Genomic DNA, 19,943 nt, shown 5'->3' on the forward strand with positions numbered 1-19,943 from the left:
GGGACAGAACATTGCTGCCGCTGCCGCTGCTATTTGGCACAGAGTCCCTGACTTGCCTAATTTAGAAAAGGTCCTATAATTACTAAACACACACCCCCACCCCACCCCCACCCCCACACTCCATTGTGAAGCTTTATGATCTAGTTTTTATATCAATGAGGCTAACTTAAAAAGTAAAAAGTGCAGAATTCTGGACACTTCCAAATACACAGATGTTTGGCAAGAGAGAGCTGAAACATCTGGGGGTAAATGGCATTTCCTTTTTCTCACCCTCTCTTGGAATGCAATTTGGGCACATTGTAAATTAACTTCCTTTGGGGGCCATTATTTCCTTCTCATTACATATGATCTAGAACTATTGGAAACAAGAATTTGACAGAAGGCCTCTTACAATCTCCAAATGTCTCAACCAAAAAAAAAAAAAAAAAGAAATATATCTAATCAGAGATTGATGCTGGGCTATCAGTCATCAACTACGAGCAGAGATCACTGCAAGCCTACTGAGACGTGCCTCTTTTGTAAAAGAATCTCCCTCAACAGCCACCTTGCTAGGACACTGGCACAGGTCACCCTCTTGCAGATGGACGCACCACTCACCTGCCCTGTAACTCCAGCCAGGAATGTGAATGGACAGTTGGTTGGCATGAAAATGAGACTCGTGGTCCTTTATCCCTTTTCTTACAGTGACCTGGTTAGTTCCCACATCTGCAAATTCCGTGTTTTCCAATGGAAAAGAATCACTCCAAGGACATGTGCCAGTCCCCAAATGCACCCGCCCCAATGATGGGGCTTCCTTCAAGCGGCTTTCTTGTAAACCTGGGTTCCAGCGTTGGCCTAGGAGGTCTGGGTCTCCCTCCACGAGCTCCTGCTTCGGGGCTGCGCTTATTGGCTCTCCGTTCACTATGCCATCGACTCCATCTGCTGTTAATCTGTGGGAACTACAATTGAGGTTGAGCGACAGGACGGATCTGTGCGTTTTGGGGCTGGCAATTTGAGGTTGCTCAAAGGGAATGGAGAGAGACTTGTCTACGTAATAGATGGAAGTTGGACACTGCTGAGACACCCTGAGGTGGACACAGGAACTGAACACCAGTGGGCTCTTTCCTGACAGTGGGGTGTCTGGAGAAAAACTGGTCTCTTTGTCATCCGCATGGGTGACCCAGGCCTTGCGTCTCTCACGCAACCCTATGGGGGCTTCGGGAACCTTCAGCCGCACCTCCGAGCTGTTTCTGGAGAACTCTGTGCAGGCAAAAGCTCTCTGGTGCTGACCTGGATGGGGGCCATTGGCCAGAGCTGGGGGCGCCTGGAACAGAGTGTCCTCAGCCCTGCACTTGGGGCACAGAGAGTCCCCAACAGTCCCCCACACCAGGGCGCTGGCTGGGGTGCCCACACGCCTGGCCGTGATGGTGATGGACGCAAAACCTCTGCGCTGTCCCACACAGGGGCTCTCCTCTTTGGGTGGCAGTTCCGTCTCAGGTCCTCGCTCATCTGACGGTGCTGGGATTCCTAATCTGCCCGGTAGGAACGCAAATGCCCTGTGAATGTTGACTCCGCTGCGATTAGCGAGAGATTGCTTGGTGTGATGTCCATGAGACTGAGCCATCGCACATGGCAGGGGCAAGGGGGCCCTGTTTTCTCTTGACTTATTCTCATCAATCATCTGGGAGATTACTATGGATGAAATCATTTTTGTGTTCTGTGATGCCAGGGTCTCCTGCAAACAGAAAGAGATCCTGATTATTCAAGCAGTCTGTAGAAACACAGGCAGTAAATTCACTTGCAAGAGGCCACCAGGATGCCGGAGCACTTGATTCGTAAACACTCAGATGTCTTGTCTGAGGCTTTTTGCTGCAGGCTTGATGGTCAGAGATGGCAGGGAGGGCAGGAAAACTAGATGTTTATGACAAGCTATACATTCTGGAAACATTGGCCTGTGTAGTGAATTGGCTATCTCTGCTGGGCATCTATTCTTAATTTATCTAATGATGTGTCAATGGGGATCATCTAATCCCGAAATCCACCTCCACCAAGCCCAGGAGCCCCTGAATACAGGCTCACATCCTCAATGGAGAGGAAAGACAGAATTCCAACATACACAGGCCCTTTCCTTCCGTGGAACTTGGTGCCACAGGTTTATGTGGGAGATGAGTCAGCACTCCTGAAAGGAAATATCGGTGGTGGTTACAGGAGCCCCCTCATGACCTCGGTCCCTTGCAGTCCTCTACATTGGCTGGCCTAGACTCGAATTCAGTTGCTCCCTGCTGCTTGGCATCACGGAAGTCAAAGTCCAGAGAGCAAAATAATAGAAAGCAAATGCCCACATTTGCCCAGACCAACACTATGACAATCAGTTCATTCCACTTATCAGAATTAGGGGGCGGGGGACATTGGACCAAGACACATGTAGCTTTGCTGCACTTCCACGATCAGTTACATAAGCATGAGTTTTCGTCCAGTGTTTGCAAATGATGGAGGTGTTTCATTTTTCCTGATCAGCAGATTGCCCGTCCTAACAGTACATTGCTCGTGTATCCAAAAGAGTGTGCCATGATTTTTCACAAAGCATCTAACCAGGGCAGGACCGGAAAGAAGAATCTCTTCAGTCTTTGTTTTGTCTATCTCATACATTGCTTCCTTGAGGCCTAGCTCTGCTGGAAGTCCTGGTAGGTAGGGCTTCCTTTCCAGCAGTTGTCAGCCCAGGCTACATCAGTTACCTGGGAACTCGTCCAAACCCCAGTGGCCAGGCCTCATTCCCAAACAATTATATTAGAATTCCTGGGCAGGGAGGCCCAGGCATCGGTGTTCATAGAGCTTCCAGTGTGACTCCAGCCTGAAGCCCCAATGCTTTTGCGGCATCCTGAATCCCTTCCCCCATAGCAGTTTTTATGGATGTAGTTTACGTATGAGAAAGCTGAAGTGCACCTGGTGCCTATTTTACTTGGTACACAGTCCTTCTCATTAGAGTTAAATTTAGTCCTGATCATAATTCTTCCTGTCTACCCTACAAGGAGTGCAATCATACCCAGTAGAAACTCTTTGACAATGCTCTTTGAAGCAAAAAAAGAGACCCACTTTGGAAACTGCAGTATCAGATTTATTTTATAGGGCCATGTTTCCCAAAGTTTGCACCAGGGACTGCCTGCAGAGAAACCACAGAGAGAAAAAGAGAGAGAGAGAGAGAGAGAGAGAGAGAGAGAGAGAGAAAGTGTGTGTGTGTGTGTGTGTGTGTGTGTGTGTGTGTGTGTGTGTTGGTGGGGAGCACATTTTAAAAATGCAGATTTCTAGACCTCTCCTTCCTTGGACCCTGATGCATCAGGATCTATGGGGATAAAGCCTAGATTTTGTATCTTTCACCAGCTCCCAGGTGATTCTTCTGCATGGATATGGTGGGAAGGATGCCAGCCTGGGACTCAGGCCACCTGGGGTCTAGCATGAGCCGGGACTCCCGTACTGGCTACAGGACCTTGGACAGGGCCTTGGCTTCCACAGCTGCTGAGCAAGGAGAAAACGGGGGTGGTTCTTGTGGGGCCTCCAGGCTTCCTCGTACTGTGGTCTCCAGTAACAAGGGAGTACCTCTTCTCCAGCCTCAGGACACTGTGAGAGCCTTGAGCTTGGTATCCACAAGGGGTATGTTGCTGGGAATGAGTGAATGACATCTCGTCCTGGAACAAGGGTAGGTAATACATCCTTCAGCAAGGATGAAGCCACAGCCAGAGCCCAGGGCCCTGCATGCTGAGGGATGCCTCCAGGCTGTGCTGAAGGGCTGCCGGCTTGTGTGTCCCTCCAGAAGATCCTAGAGGCCCAGAGGACGGGATAAGGAATTAGCCACCATGGGGAGTGTAAATTAGTTCAACCATTGTGAAAGACAGTGTGGCGATTCCTCAAGAATCTAGAAATAGAAATACCATTTGACCTGGCAATTCCATTACTGGGCATTTACTCAAAGGATTATAATCATTCTATTATAAATACACATGTACATGTATGTTCATTGCAACACTGTTTACTTACAATAGCAAAGACCTAGAACCAACCCAAATGCCCATCAATGATAGACTGGATAAAGAAAATGTGGCACATATACACCATGGAATACTGAGCAGCCATAAAAAAGGATGAGTTCATGTCCTTTACAGGGACAGAGATGAATCTGGAAACCATCATTCTCAGCAAACTGATACAAGAACAGAAAACCAAACACTGCATGTTCTCACTCATAGGTGGGTGTTGAAAAATGAGAACACATGGACACGGAGGGGAACATCACACACCGGGGTCTGTTGGAGGTTGGGGGGCTAGGGGAGAGTCAGCAAGGGGTGGGGAGATTGGGGAGGAATAACATTGGGAGAAATGCCTGATGTAGGTGACGGGGGGATGGAGGCAGCAAACCCCCATGGCATGTGTGTACCTATGTAACAACCCTGCAGGGCCTGCACATGTACCCCAGAACTTAAAGTATTTTTTTTTAAAGGAACTAGTCACCATTTCATTAAGTGGGGTCTGGCAAGTGTAGCTATAATTTTTTACTCTACCAGATGTGAATGGATGAGGAAAGAGGACTAATGAACAGCATGAACTTGAACTTATTTCTGAAGCCCTGGAATCACTCGGGATGTCAAGGTGACACTGCTCCTGAGGGACAAATGCTGATGAATGCCCAGTTCCAAAGAAAAATCGATTTGCCTTCTCAAAATACAATGTGTGATGTAATTCTAGGGTACATACTCTTCCCATGACCCAGCAGAAATGAGTGGATATCTGACATAATCCAATCTACAAAGGAGTGAGGGGTGTCCACATCAAAGGGATACCATATTTCAGTGAAATTTACAATGGAATACATTTCATTTTGCCTGAATTACAGAAATAGAAATGACTTATTATATATCCAATACATTGAAATTTTGCTGATAGAAATGTAGAAGTCACGTAATTTTTTTTTAGGTGCAATTCTATTACTAATAACACACAGTCGTGGTCAAACTCTTTGTTTAACTGTGCATCCCACATATTTATTTGGGCACCTACTATGTGCCAAAGGCTGCATTTTTCCAGTGTGTAGTCTCAGCTTTGACAAGAGTCCCCAAAACTGGGAGAAATGGAAAAGGAAACACTGGAGGGCCCTTTGCTCTTTCCTATACAGCACGTTCTTCTGTGTATCAAACCCCTTCTCTCAGTGAGACCCATTCAATGATTGAAGATAAGGTCTAACCTCTTCAAAATCTGTATAAGTTTGCCAGGACTACCATAGCACCAAAGCACCATACACTACATGACCTAAACAACTGAACTAATTTTCTCAGTTCTAGGAGCTGGAAGTCTAAGATGAAAGTGTCACAGGGCTGCTTTCTTCTGAGGCCACTCCTTGGCTTGTAGATGGCCACCTTCTTCCTACACCTTCACAGTCTTCCGTCTGTCCTCTGCCCCATGTCTGGGTCCTAATGTTTTCTTCTTATAAGGACACCAGATGGACTGGATTAGGACCCACCCTAATGACCTCACTTAACCTTAATCACTTCTTTAAAGGTCCTACCTACAAATGCAGACACAGTCTGAGAAAGTAGAGGATAGAACTTCACCATATCAATTTAGTGGGGGTTGGGCAGATGTGTTCCATCCCTCTTCTGGGCCTGGGAAACCAAGGAGGGGATGAGGTGGGGGTTATTTAATGTTCCTCAGTCAGTCTGTCTACTACTTTTAAAACTGGGCAAATTTTCTTTAGAAAGTAATTACATCTTTTACACCCAATATCTTCTCAAATTAGGCTGTTTCAGAGTGACGTTCCATCTTTCTTTCTACCGGATTAACTAAACATGTCTTTACAAAGAGATTTCTTTCATCTGAAATAAAATTAAGATTTGATTTAAAAGGAAGAAGAAAATCATCTCATATTTACAGTGGAATGTTCGAGTGGGAGAGAGGTCGGATGCATAGCTGGGTTTTGTGTCTTGCTTTGGGAGTAAACTGTCCCCTTCCTGACCATCACCACACAATACATTTTTTACATTTTCTTTCTCATAGATGCTGCTTTAAGATATTGATACCTCTTAAATGTTTCAAAGATGATTTTGTAGTGCTGGTAACTGCTTTCATAGTTTTGTGCTTTTATTGACTGTTTTTAACTTCACATTTATGCCTTAAGAGGTATTTCTAAGAAGGGCATAATTCCATAAATTGAAGTCAGAAAGAGACAAGTGGCCAATGATCAGAGGAATCAGCTCTTAAGCCACAGGAGTGAGGATGCCTCGCAATTTATTTCTCCGAAGAATAAGCCTCTCTACCGATCTCTACCTTGAAATGTGTATTTTTTCCCATTGGTGCTCTGCAACCTTTATTTGCCTGAGGATTCTTTGGCTGCAGCTTCCCACAGACGACTCTGCAGTCCCTGCATTTGCTGCAAACCTGCCTTCCTCCATTGAGTTGATCTGGAGCCATCATCACTAGGTAATCTGTTGGCCCAGTGGCATTTCATCCTGAATGGAAGGGCATTTTCCAATGTATGAACTCACTCTGGTATGTAGCAACAGAAGACAGTTTTAAGGCAAATGGAAAAATCTGAGCTTTTCTCACTCTCCTTTGGGAAACTTTTGCCTTTCCATGCAGTTACTAAAAACAAAGAACTCCATGCATCCTGATACAGAGCAGTGAAAAGCCAGAAAGAATTTATTTTTCCCCCAATTTTTAAATTGCGGTGAAATACACATTAAATAAAATTTACTATCTTAGCCATTTTAAGTGTACAACTTAGTGTATAAAATGCATTCATAATGTTGAACGACCATCACCACGATTTATTTCAAGAACACTTTTCATCTTGTAAAACTGAAACTCTATACCCATTAAGTACTAACTTCCCAGTCCCTTTTCCTCATTCTCTGACAACCACCAAGAATCATTGTTTTTTTTTGTTTGTTTTTTTTTTTTTTTTAAGGTGGAGTGGGTAAGTAAATCATGGTTGCACAACTGCATCTTATATTCTGTAGAAATTAGAAATACAAATTACAAATAATTTAAATGACATGAGGAATTGCTTGTGATGGGATATTATAAGAGAATAATACAAGAGAGCTATCAAAGTTAATATGCATCATAGTCCTATGTTAAAATCCATGGGAGAAAATGTATAGATAAATATTTTCTTATTTATACATTTCTGTATTTTCCTGTTTCTGCATAGGGTCGCTATTACTTGTATTAAGAGGAAAAATTCAAAAAAATTTTTGAAGAAGATAACTCTGTTCCATATTTACTCCTTTTAAATAATTATTTGCCAGAAAAGGTGACTTCCTATCATTGGATGCGCAAGTGATCAATCTCGTGTGGGCCCTGGAGGAGAGGCGGTGACTTACAGCAGCCACGGTGGCAGGACAGCAGGGCAGTCACTGGCGTGTTTCATCCTCTTATGGCAGCCTTCTAGCGCATGCCCAGGGACAAGCTCTAAATGTTCCAAGTAAGGGGGGAAACTTGAGTCACCTTCTGACCAAATTACATGATCCAGATCATTCCAGAGCAGGTGGTCAGGAGGTATCATTTCCAGAGACATTGAACTCAGTCACAGATAATGACCGAGAAAGAGAGAGAGAGAGAGAGAGCGAGAGAGAGAGAGAGTGTGTGTGTGTCTGTGTGTGTGTGTGTGTGTGTGTGTGTATTACAAGGATACAGCCACATAACCACAAGGAGTGTGTTACTGGGAATGAGTGAATGTCATTTCATCAACATTCAAAATTAGTGACTTAACTAATGTTTAGTCACAAACATCAATATCAACATTAGTGACAAAATTTTGATTAATTTTTGAAATCAACAGGAAAATGCTGAAATTTGCCAGCTCAATGGGAAAAATAGATGACAAAGATCCTCAGTTGACATCTTTCTTAAAAAAGAGTAGCGGTGGAGTGCAGCAGTTTCATCCCCACACCCTTCCCTGACTCAATCTCTCTCCTCTTAACTGTCATGTCCATCCAAGGACAGCTCTAAATAACGCCCTGCTCTTTTCATTCCTTTTCCTCCCCAAACCCAGAGCTCCGGCTCCTGCTTCCAGGGAACAGAGTGATGATAGCCATACATCTTTACATCTTGAGACAGTGAGCTTGGTGCTTTCACATAGAAAGGGCTTTAAATATTGATGACTAAATCTCAGGACCCCAAATAACATCCTTTCTCCCTCTTGTGGGATTTCAGGCACCGAGTCTCTGGAGGAAAGGTAGAGCTTTATTAAACACAGACCTAAATCAAAGTCATACCTAACACAAGCATTTTGGTTAAAAAAAAAAATATTTTAACAGATGTCTTTGCTACTTTAATCTGTGATGAGAGATCGATTCTTATAATTCCACTCTCTCTTAGAACTACAAAAATGGGCAGTGAAATCTCCATCTGTGACAAACAGCAGATGCCTTGTAAACTGTAACATCTTGGACAGTTTTTTAAGGTGAGCAAGTCCATCCTGTAAATCTTGTTAATTCAAAAGAGCCTTCCACCACGACAGTCCTTTAGAGTAAGCTAAGAACAGAAGCTTCAGAGCCAGGCAGGTTATAGGAGCTGTGAGATTTGGGGCAAGTCATCTACTGAAGCTGTAGTTTTCTCATTTCTAGGTATTAATATAAGAGCAGTACCTGCCTCATGGGGCTATGGGAAGGATGAACTGAATCAGTCATTAGTCAGAGCCTGGTATATGACATGCTGACAATATTAACCACTGTATACCAAGCTCTTTTGTTCCTAGAATCTGAAATATTTCATTTTATAAAGATGACCTCTGATTTTCTTCCCTATTTCAGACCACTGACACTTTTTGCAGTTCTAACAACCTATACCAGCTTGTTAGATTTCAGAGAACCTCTTTCGCATCTTGAAAATGCTGTCTGGCACGATTCTCCCTCTCTCTCTCTCTCTCCCCCTCTTTCTCTCTCTCCAGTGGACAAATTTTTGTTGAAAATTGAGAGGAATCGCCATATTCTAAGAGACTGCAAACTTACAAATTGTTTTTGAAGATGATAAAAGAATAATTAAAGCTACAGTGTATGCTTTCGCGTAACAAGTCTTAGTCATTGATGGTTAGATTGTTTGCTGCATTAATTCAATTTTTGACTAAATAAAATAAAACGCAATCACATCGCAAATAGGCCAGTGATTATGTTTTATGGATGGGTGCATTTTGCTGATTGTTTTAGAAGTTAGAAACGTATGTTACCTTGGTGAAGTCAGATTTCGCCTCTGTAACATCAGACTGGAGATTTTTAAGAGCAATTTGATCGCTTGTACTGTGGTAGTTGTCCCGTAATCCTAGGCAAAAGGAGATAATATTGCACTTTTCAGTATATAAAAGGATAAAATGAAATATATAACTCTCTATAAAATTTAATGTTACCTACTCACATATTCTATCAGCCAATAGTAAATCCAGATAGTCTAACCATGACAAAAATCTTACACATTTCTCTCATTTATTCCATTCCCTCTGTTTAACCTCTCTGGGTTCTTTATTGCTTAGTTTATTCAGCTGCAAGATTTCCTCTTCCATACAATCCCTTGTGTTCCTTAGACTTAGTCACAATTGCATAATTTTAGCCCTATCATATCTGCCAGTGTCCGGAGTTTGTGCTCAGCAGAAGAGATTTCCCATCTATAGATTTCCCAGCATCACTAGAGGTAAGAATGGCTGAAACAGAAAACTGACCTTCATTCAGCCTCTTAATGCAGCCATTACTGGAAGGGTCATGGATGACTCAGACACTGACATAAAACGGTTTTAGACCCTCTGAGGATAATTTAGTGATAATATCATGAGACGCTTCATGTAAAATCCCCCACGTGTGCCTTTCTGTGAGTGTCTGTCACAGAGATAGCTAAGGACATTGTCAGATCCAACTGCACAGAGCAGTAGACTAAACACCGGAGATCTGGGGTTCTAGTCCTGGATCCCCCAATCACTGGCTTAAAAACAGTGGACACATCTACAGATCCACTCTTCACCTGAATTCCTCATCCACCACACCTGCCCCGAGTGCCTCACGGAGCCCTGCACAGAAGCTTTCTCTTAGATGCAAGTCAGCAGCACTGCAGAGTGTGCCAGGGCCTCACGCAGACACAGCCCCCACTGTCTCTAACAGTGACCTTTGTCAGGTTGCTAACGTAGAAACATGAACCAAACCCAGGGAGACAGCATGAGCATGGAAGTAGGAAGCCAGCCCAGGAAGAGGCCCAGTTTCTGCAGCCCAGGGTGACCACTCTGCCTCTGCAATGGAAATACTCCAGGGAAGGTGATTTTTCAAGGGGCTGTAATGAATGGCTCCCCAACGGCCAGTGCAGGTGATGAGAAAGAAGAGATTTTCGAAAGTAGTTTCCTAAACTAGAGTCCTGCCTTTATCAACTCATCAAAAAGGTTTATCAAAATTTTAGATCTACAATCACGTACTGCAACCTTTCAGCCAATGAAGGACTGCGTGTATGAGTGGTCCAATAAGATTATAACGGAGCTGAAAAATTCTTTCACCTAGTGATGCTGTAGCCATCAGAACGTCATAATGTAATTATTTAAATAAGCGTAGTGTAGCCTAAGTGTGCAATGCTTGCCGTCTGCAGTAGCAGACGATACTGTCCCAGGCCTCCATATTCACTCACCACTCACTCCCTCGTCCCACTCATCCAGAGCAACGTCCAGTCCTGCAAGCTCCATTCATAGTCATTGTCCTGTACAGTGGCACCCTTTTCTATCTTTTAGCCTGTATTTTCACTGTACCCTGTTTATGTTCAGATATGTTCAGATGCACAAGTAGTTGCCACTGTGTTACAGTTACCCACAGTATTCAGCACAGCCGCGCGCTAAACACGTTTGTAGCCTGGGAACAAGAGGCCATACCACACAGCCTAGGTGCGTAGGCGGCTGTACCTTCTGGGTTTGTACATTCTGCAAGGTTCGCACACCGACACAACCCCCAACCACATTTCTCAGAACATATCCCCATCCTCAAGCACTGCATGAATGTAACTTAAAGCATTTCACGGGGAAAATAATGTGCTTTAATATTTTCAAATCTGGCAGATTTGCAAAGGGGTCAGGACATGGCTCAAGGGAATTTCAAGGGCTACCACTGACCTGTCCAAAGCCTGGCTATATCTCATCTTGTCCTCGGGCGACAGTGAGCCCCATCAGCTCTAATTCAGATGTGGGGCCATGCCTCCATCTATGACTGCTACTGAGTGACAGAGACAGTTATCCAAGATGATGTGCACAGATTACTTTTCGTGAAGTAAAATATAAGGCCTGAAAGGTCTCATGGATTCCTGTGCAAAGATGAAGCATCGTGATGAACTGACAATAAAGCTGCTGAAGACAGAAATCACCTGCTCTGGTCATGTGGCTCCAGGTGTGTTAAGAACTTTGGAGTCAGCACAGGCTGAGGTCAGACAGGTCTGGGCCTGCATCCTGCATCCTCAGGCAGACCTACAGTGGATGGGCTGCACACTCTCAGTTTCTTCTTTCATAAAGGGCAGGCAGTAACACCTCATGCAAAAATGCTGCCTTGTCATCGGTACAATGAGAGTACAGTATGGAAAGCACTTGGGCAGAGTGGGGTGTGGAGTTCATGTTTGATAAATGACACCAGTTATGATCGGTAATGAGCAGGATCAAGGTAGGCCTCCCCAAGACCCAACTGGTTGCCATCACTGTGGCATCAGTGGTCAGGAAGCCACTGGAATCACACCACAGAGTCCCAGCACCTGAATCCCACTTCTGGTTACTCCTGCGGCTTTGAGCCAGTTACTTAGCATCCTTTGGTTTCCTACCATGACATGTAGACAATGAGGGTACCTACTTCAGATGGTTACTGAAAGAAATTAAATAACATAACCATCCCTTAGTATAATGCTCAGAATACAACAACATACAGTAAACACTAGCTTTGGGGAGGTGCCTCATCTCTATCAGGGAGGCGGAGGGACTGCCATGATCAGATACACAAAGGCTGAGCATGAGCTGCCTGTGGCTGCTGCAACAAATGACCACAAATTCAGGGCTTATGTAACACAAGTGTGTTATTCTCCAGGTCTAGAGGTCGAAGGTCCAACCTGGCCTCACTGGGCTAAAATCAAGGTGGTGGCAGGGCTGGGTTCCTTTCTGACAGCTATAGGGGAGAATTCTCTTCCTTGCCTTTTTCAGCTTGTAGAAGCTAGGTGCATTCCTTAGCTCACAGGCCTGAATCACTCAAACTTCTGCTTCCAATATCACATCTCCTTATCTGACTCTGACCCTTCTTCCTCCCTCTTGTAAGGACACTTGGATTAGATTGAGCCCACCTGGAGAATTGAGGCTACTCTCCTCATCTCAAGATTATAAACTTAATCTCATTTACCAAGTTCCTTTGGCCAAATAAGGTAACATACATACAAGTTCCAGGGATTAAGATATGAACATCTTTGTTGGGGGGTATTATTCTGCCCACCATAGACTAGTTGGGGAGATGGAGGTAGATGTATTAGATGTAGTGTAGGGCCTTTAAAATAATGAATATAAAGTCTATATAGGAACATGAGAATGTGCTTACAATGCTGTTTATCAAAAGGAAAAGGCTGGGGCAACAGACTTCCCATCCCAGAATCATGGCCCAACTTGTCCATAACCTTGTGGAGAAGACCCCGGTGCTGGTAAACACTGCTGTGACTTAAAGCCTCAATCGGCCACATTTTGGTACCACCCCAAGGCTGAGCTGGTTCCTCCCACCCCTGCTGAGATTCCTAGAGCTATTCAGAGCCTGAACAAAGATACTCAATAGTGCTCAAACTCATAGCTTCTAACATCTCACAGTTAAGAAAGCTGTGCTGAATGGTTTGGCGGTCACTGAGGTGTGGACGTGGTTTTACATCAGAGAGATCATAGGCAAGCATGGCATCATTGGCTATCATATTGGAAGACCAGTCCTTCACATCTGATTATGTTTATTATTTGAGTGTTGTTGGCCCATGTGTGATCAGACTGCTAGCTGAATAAAATAAGATTTGTTTAAAAAAAAAAAAGAAGAAGAAGAAAAAAAAAAAGCCTATAAACCACATGACAGCAACATTTATAAAATGTATGTAGGTCCTCAACCCCTGCCTCAGGCTCTGCCTCTTGGAAACCTGACCCAAGACAGGGTCCTACCTCGCATTGCTGTTCAAGAGCAAGGGCTCCCAAAATGGGGCCCCCAGACCAGCAGCATCCACATGACGAGGGCACTTGTTAGAAATTCATATTCTTGTGTCTCACCTACTGACCCCCAGACCCAGCAAATGAGGAAGTTTGAGGAGGCTCAGCCCTGTGTTTTAGCAAGCATTCCAGGACATTTGGCATAGCTCAAGACCAGGAGTACTTGCTGATCTAAGACAACTTAAGGTGGAGTCTGAAGCACCAGAAGAGGACCGTGATGCTTCGATTCAAAAAACCACTCCATGACTTTTAGGAAAACACAATGAGTCTGTGGGCATGGGAATCTCAATGAGGCTTCTCGTCAGTGGCTTCAATTTGAATAAAACCATCACAGAAAAACAAAAAACAAAAAGGTCATAGAATCAGCATGCTTTTATTTTGAAAGTAATTAAAAACCAACCTGGTCAACCACCCAAAATCATTGCTGGTCTATGACTCACTGTGTTAGCTGCCCAGCACACTGGCCCTCTGTGCCCAGGGAATGTGTGCGCTCGCTAGTACGTGTCAGGAGCTCTTCTCTCCTAAGATGATTAGAAGCACTGTACCCACTGCTGTCTCCGTCAGCATGAACCACACATCCAAAACCACTCCCCGATTTGAGCCCCTTCCAGAGGAGGTCACAACCCCCATGAGTGAGCACATCACGAGGCCCTGAGCCAAGACCTTCCAAGACCTTCCAGAATCCATGTTTCCTCCCTGGAGGATGGTCTGTGCCTCAGCAACGGAAGTTCAGCTGAGCAGGAATTTATGTGGTGCTCAGGGTGTGTGAGGCCCTGAGCCGAGAGATAAGATGGGAGAGATGCTCTCTTCTTCCAGGTACTCTAAGAGAAAGTCATGGCTTTGCTATCCCAGCCCTTGATAAGCCACAGACAGAGCCCTTCCAGCAGAGGGAACCAGGAAAAGTTGGTGGGAGGGAGGGGACACTTGACATGGCCTTGTCAGAGGGGGTGGATTTAGGCAAAGGTGTCTAGAGTGGAGAGGCATGGTGGCACAGCCCAAGCTGCAGTCAAAGGGAAAGGCAGGAATGGCTTAAGATAAAGTATAAAAGTAGAACAATCCAGCCTCTTTGGAAAATAGCAAGTAGAATATTGGGTGAATCACAGAATATGGTTAAAAAATCATGTCCAATTCCCATCTGTTGGCCCATACTGCTTGACTTATCTCTTCAAAAGTAGCAGATAAGCACCATCACGTATCACCTCGTCAATCAATCCACCCAAGAAATGTGCAAATGACAGTGCCCAGGCCTTCAGTCTCTGGTGATTATACTTATTATTCTCCTCCCTACGTCATTAGCAGCAGAGGCAGGGAAGGGGCACTCAAATTCTCACTTCTTGGATTTTTAAATGCCTTATCTTATTTCTGGTCTTATGGAAGTCAAGGTTTAGTCTGAATTTTCACCAGCCTTTTAACAATACCCTTTGTTAATGTTTTAAAGTAGATGTTTCTCAGAGAGAATCGCTCCAGATTTATATTCAGTTCATCATTCGGTGAGACTTGACACTACCGACTACTCAGTTTCTCCGGGAAGTCTTCTCGTTTCTGACTTCTGTTCTCCTTACTGTCTTTTTCCTCTTGGCTACTGTGTCTTTCTTTTGTGGGTTTTCTCCGTGACATTTCTCTGTCCTGCCATTGTGCCCTCTTCCCAAACCTGAGGAACCAAACTAACCAAGGAAAGACCAGATCTCTGTGAGCACCACCTCCGAGCCAGCTGCCTCCAAGTCACCTCAAATAGCTTTTGCAAAAGGAAACCAGCCCCCAGCCCCCATAGCTCTCCATCCCTTCTTCCTCCTGTGTCATCACCTTGGCCAGTGGCCAAGCAAAAACCAAAGGTCTGACCTCATCTGAGACAACACCTTCCCCCTTCCCATTGCCCTCACTGGAAACAGAGGCTCTCACTCCGCACCACTGCCTCACCTTCACCTCCAACATCCAACTGAAAGCCAAGGCCTGTTTTTTCCTGAGACAAAGGCTCTCCTTCATTGCATCAATTCACCTCCCTGCCCTGCTGATGTCAGCAAGGTCACAATCAGGCTGGTGACCAAACTGGCCTCATCTCCCAGTCAGTCCTGCCAAACCTTCTTGATGTTGCCAGTTTGTGACCATGAAGGCCACATGCTCCTTTGAAAACTCAAATGAAAGGGACACATTTCTCCGTAAGAAAAGGGCCCGAGAAAAGGTACAGAATAAAAGCACACATGTAGGGGGACCTGGGAGTTCAAGAAGCCCAGGTTAGAAATCCTTAAAACCAGCCTGCTTCCCACGGGCAGCTGGCTTGGATGACCATGAGTGCTGTCTTCACTTTTCTCCCACTGGGCTAACTCCTAACTCCTTACCTGTGATGTGACCCAAGATCGCTTCTCTTAGAAGGACTTCCTAATCTGCCACTACCCAACATGGCCCTTAAGCTGGATTGGTGCCTGCATTAATTCCCAGGGCTGCTATGAAAAGTGACCACAAGGGGGGCAGCTGGATACACCAGGGATTTACTCCCTCCCAGTTCTAGAGGCCAGAAATCCAGGTGTCAGGACCGGGCTCCCTCTGAAGGCTCCAGGGGAGGGCTCTTCCTTGCCCCTCCCAATGTCCCCTGGTTGCTGGTATCCTCTGTGCCCCTTGGCTTGGGGCAGCCCCTCTCTAATCTTTGCCTCTACCTGCGCATGGCCATATTCCCTGGATGTACCTCCAAATCTCTCTCCTTTTAAAGACACCAGTCATTGGAATGTAAGGCCCACCCTACTCCAGTGTGACCTCATCTTAACTCAATGACAGCTGCAAAGGTCCTTATCCAAATGGCCCTTGTTCCAATAAGGTCGCATTCACAGGCATTGGGGGTTAGGCCTGGAACACATCTTTTACAGAACACAATTCAGCCCGCCCACACCAGTGCCCCCTGACAGGCGTTGCTGTACACCCTTTTTAGGGCTTTGTGGAATTATCTGTTCATGAGCATCTCTCCAAGTTGGCCCAGGTCTTTAGAAACACCTGATTCATCTCCTTTCCCTGGGGCCTCTCACAGTACTGTGCCCAGAAGACTCTGAGTGTGGACTGAATGAACAGATTGCTTTATATCTTAATAAGGGTAATATCCGTGGGAAAAAAATTAGAACATACCTTTCCCAGACAATCTGAGCATATTCCACTGAGGTTTCAAGGCCATTTTACTCAGTTTCAAAGGTCTTTTAATGACAAGGATGTATTTGGCAAAACAAAAGAAAAAATGGCCACAGTTTATGCTCGGAATGAGTCAGGCTTCCACCTTCCAGCCTCGGCCAAGAACCTCAAAACTCTGTGTGATGAAGTCATTGGAATGTTTACAGGGCAACCAGGGGAAGGGTGTGCAAATCCATCTGTGACATTGCTTGTTAGCAGCAATTATCTCTTCAATGTTTACATCTGAGGCTTCTTTGATGAGTAAAACAGGTTTGCATGAGAATTATTTTAAAATTTTCTTATTTTAATTAAAGAAATGGGGAGAGAGTTTCCGTTTTATTTCTTATTAAAATATATCCAGGTAACATCACACTGGTGATTAATCTACTTGCTACCTTTTTTATTTTTATAAACAGTTTATATAGAAAATTGAGCAATATAACAGTTTATCTTGCAAGTTCTTATAAGAATGATTGGTTTTCAGACAATTTAGTGAAATATCTTTGACACTAATGAGCATTTTAAAAATAATTTATACCCAACCAAATTTAAGGTGGCTTATAGTAAATAACGCAGTTTAAAAACAGTAAAACTGATTTTTTAAGAGAAGTAGATAATGAGTTGGAGAAGTTATTGAATCAAACTCAAAAGCCTGAGCTAAAGATGGCACCAGCGGGCAGGCACCTGTTATCCCAGGACATTGGGAGGCCAAGGTGGACAGATCACCTGAGGTCAGGAGTTCTCGACCAGCTTGACCAACATGAAGAAACCCCGTCTCTACCAAAAATACAGAATTAGCCAGGCGTGGTGACACATGCCTGTAATTCCAGCTACTCAGGAGGCTGAGGCAGGAGAATCACTTGAACCCGGGAGGCAGAGATTTCGGTGAGCCGAATTGCGCCATTGCACTCCAGCCTGGGCAAAAGAGTGAAACTCCATCTCAAAAAAAAAAAAAAAGAAAAAGAAAAAAAGATGGCGCTGGCACAGATGAATCATAACTTCAGGGTAAGTTCCCTACAGTCAAAATGAAAGGAGAGATGTGAGAAATTGCATAACTTGTAGCATTTCCAATCAAATACACCGTTTTATAAGGAGACCACTTTTATCTCCTGGGATAATGCCCGAGTCATTATATGCATGCACAGTGGCTTTGTAAGCAGTTTTACAAACACAAGTCTAATGTAAATTTTACTGGACAATCCCAAGCCCCTCTTGTCTGGTCAGTATGCGTCACATCATAATGACTAGATACATTGCAGGTTTATTGTGAGCCACATATCTGCTAAGTGCTGTACAGGTGTTATCTCCTTTAATGGAAGAAATGACCCATGAGGAGGATGCTATGACTACTCTCATTTTACAGATGAGAACTGAGTTTCATTTAAGTCTCTTGCCAGGTGTCACCCCTCCAATAAGCCGAAAGCTGAGAGTTTGCAATATGAATAATCACTGTACATGATAAGGAAAAGGTAAAAGTGGAACAGCTTGAGTTTTGATGTCTAGTCCAGCTTGACACTTGGTGCCACCACATCTTAATGCTGGCTAACCTTGGATGAGCCACATAACCTCCTGGCCTCTGTCTGTTCCTCTGTGAGAGAGAGGCTGGTATAGGCTTTGTCTGGCTGGGAATTATTACATGAGGCAGAGAAAGGTTTTCACGGGCTCTGCACAGTGCTGTCACAGAATGGGCCCTTGAAAAATAGAATGTGCTATTGGCCACAGTTTTACACATAATTTTCATTTCTCAGAAAATTATGGTTTATAATAAAGACATTTTAAAAGCCTATTCTACTGAATATTGCAGTCACTTGGGCTCTAGCTGAATCTGAAGACCCCTGGAGCCTGAAGCACGGTCCTCTGGCCCTTGACACCCATGGAGAGGTGTTCCAGCTTCGCCTTCCCTGTGGCTGCAGTGTGGGTCTCTCCTGGTGACACATCAGGGCACCAGCCTCAAGGATGATGACGACAACCGAATACAATAATGCTTGTGAAAGCACCCCGCTCATGGGCACCGAATCAATGCCATCATGCCACTCTCCCGGGGCAGCAAACACTGACAGGGAAGATAGCACGTTTGAGGGCCTGAGTTGGGTGCTGAGATAGCAGAGATGACGGGAACACAGGAATCCCTGTCTTTGAAGAACCCACAGCCCAATGAGGAAATGAGACACATGAAGGCATTTTTCCATGCAATGTGGATCTGACCATCTCTCATGAATTGTCTCACTTTTTAAAACTCATGGTGAAATACACATAAAATGTACCATGTTCATCGTTTCTAAGTGTGCCGTATTAAGAACTTTCCTAAGGTGCAAGCGTTACCATCATCCATCACCAGAACTCCAACTTGCAAAACGGAAACTCTCTCCCCATTAAACAGCAACTCCCCATTCCCACCTTCCCCTAGCCCCTAAAAACCACCATTCTACTTTCTAGTCCCACAAATTTGCCTATTCTGCAAATCTCATACAAATGGAATCATACAGTATTAGCCTTTTTGTGGCTTATTTCACTTAGCATGTCTTCAAGATTCAACCATGTGGTAGCATGTGTCAGAATTTCCTTCAAGGATATGCCATTGAATGTGTATACTACAATGTCCACATCCATCCATCCATCAGTGGACACTAGTCCCTTCTTATCTATTGCAAATAATGCTGCAATGAACAGGTTGTACAAACATGTAGCCAAGTCCCTGATTTCAATTCCTTCTTAAGAACTGTCTTTAGCCTTTCATTCTATGGTTCTGTCTTCATCTTATGACATAATATTTTCTTAGCACAAACTAGCTTTCGTTTTGAGAGGTGGGTGGGGGTGGCAAAGAGATAGATATATGGAGAGATAACTTTGGTAGTACTTAAAACCATCTTTAAAAACACATTCCTTCCTCCCTTCATGACCGCACGCACAGAGGGAGGAGGAGAAAGGAATGAGGGTCTTGTTTTCAGACCTTGATGGATGTAAGCAGTTAGACACAGGTAGTCCCTGTTATGCACCCAAACACCTTCAATGTGGACGTCAGAGTGACAGGAAGACAAGGCACTCTCCTCTCAAAAGATTCCAGAGCTGGGAGGCAGCCCAGGTCAGGGAGAACTGTGGCCTGGGTAGAGAGGACAGGATTCCTGCTGGGAAGACCAGGGAATGCGGAGCCTCACCTAAGCAGAAATTCAGCGCTTGGACAGCAAGAAGACACACTGGGAGAAGTTGAAAGGGGACAATTTTGTCCCCATTTTGGGGGCCTTAATAGGACACAGCAAGCACACTGGGCTCCGGATCCCAGGTGCTCAGCCACGCCAGCCCCTCCTCTGGGCCCAGCTTCCTCACCTGCAGGGCAAGGTGAGCACGGACCTGTATGGTCCCCCAGGACACAGTCTAGCTCTGCCAAGAGGGCTTGTCCTACAAGAGCTGGGGACATTGAGGGAGGGTGTGTGCGAGAGGGAGGCAGTCTCCACTTTAGCTTGCTTCTCTCATTAAGTGGCAAACACCATCGTTTTCATCACTATGTACTCCCTCCTTTGTCACGCTCACCAAACAAGAATCGTTATTACATAGTCTTGAAAGTCAGAGTGTGGTTTGATTTCAGAGGAGACCATTTCTGCCCTTGCAA

At 44.7% G+C, this 19,943-nt stretch overlaps 1 protein-coding gene and 1 pseudogene across 3 annotated transcripts in view; one reads left to right on the forward strand and one right to left on the reverse strand.

Moving 5' to 3' along the window:
• Nucleotides 1-19,943, reverse strand: part of C12H10orf90 (chromosome 12 C10orf90 homolog) — a 238,457-nt gene that overhangs the window by 74,705 nt on the left and 143,809 nt on the right. For all 3 annotated transcript variants that reach the window (XM_039465165.2, XM_003922100.4, XM_074383075.1), the window contains 2 exons: nucleotides 9,194-9,285; nucleotides 598-1,714 (listed from right to left, as the gene is read on the reverse strand). In XM_039465165.2, the coding sequence (XP_039321099.1) occupies nucleotides 598-1,714; nucleotides 9,194-9,285 (1,209 nt within the window). The remainder of the gene's footprint in view (nucleotides 1-597; nucleotides 1,715-9,193; nucleotides 9,286-19,943) is intronic.
• Nucleotides 12,582-12,933, forward strand: LOC104650500 (ATP synthase F(0) complex subunit g, mitochondrial-like; annotated as a pseudogene).

The sequence above is a fragment of the Saimiri boliviensis genome, chromosome 12 (genome assembly GCF_048565385.1).
Source record: "Saimiri boliviensis isolate mSaiBol1 chromosome 12, mSaiBol1.pri, whole genome shotgun sequence".
NCBI lineage: Eukaryota > Metazoa > Chordata > Mammalia > Primates > Cebidae > Saimiri > Saimiri boliviensis.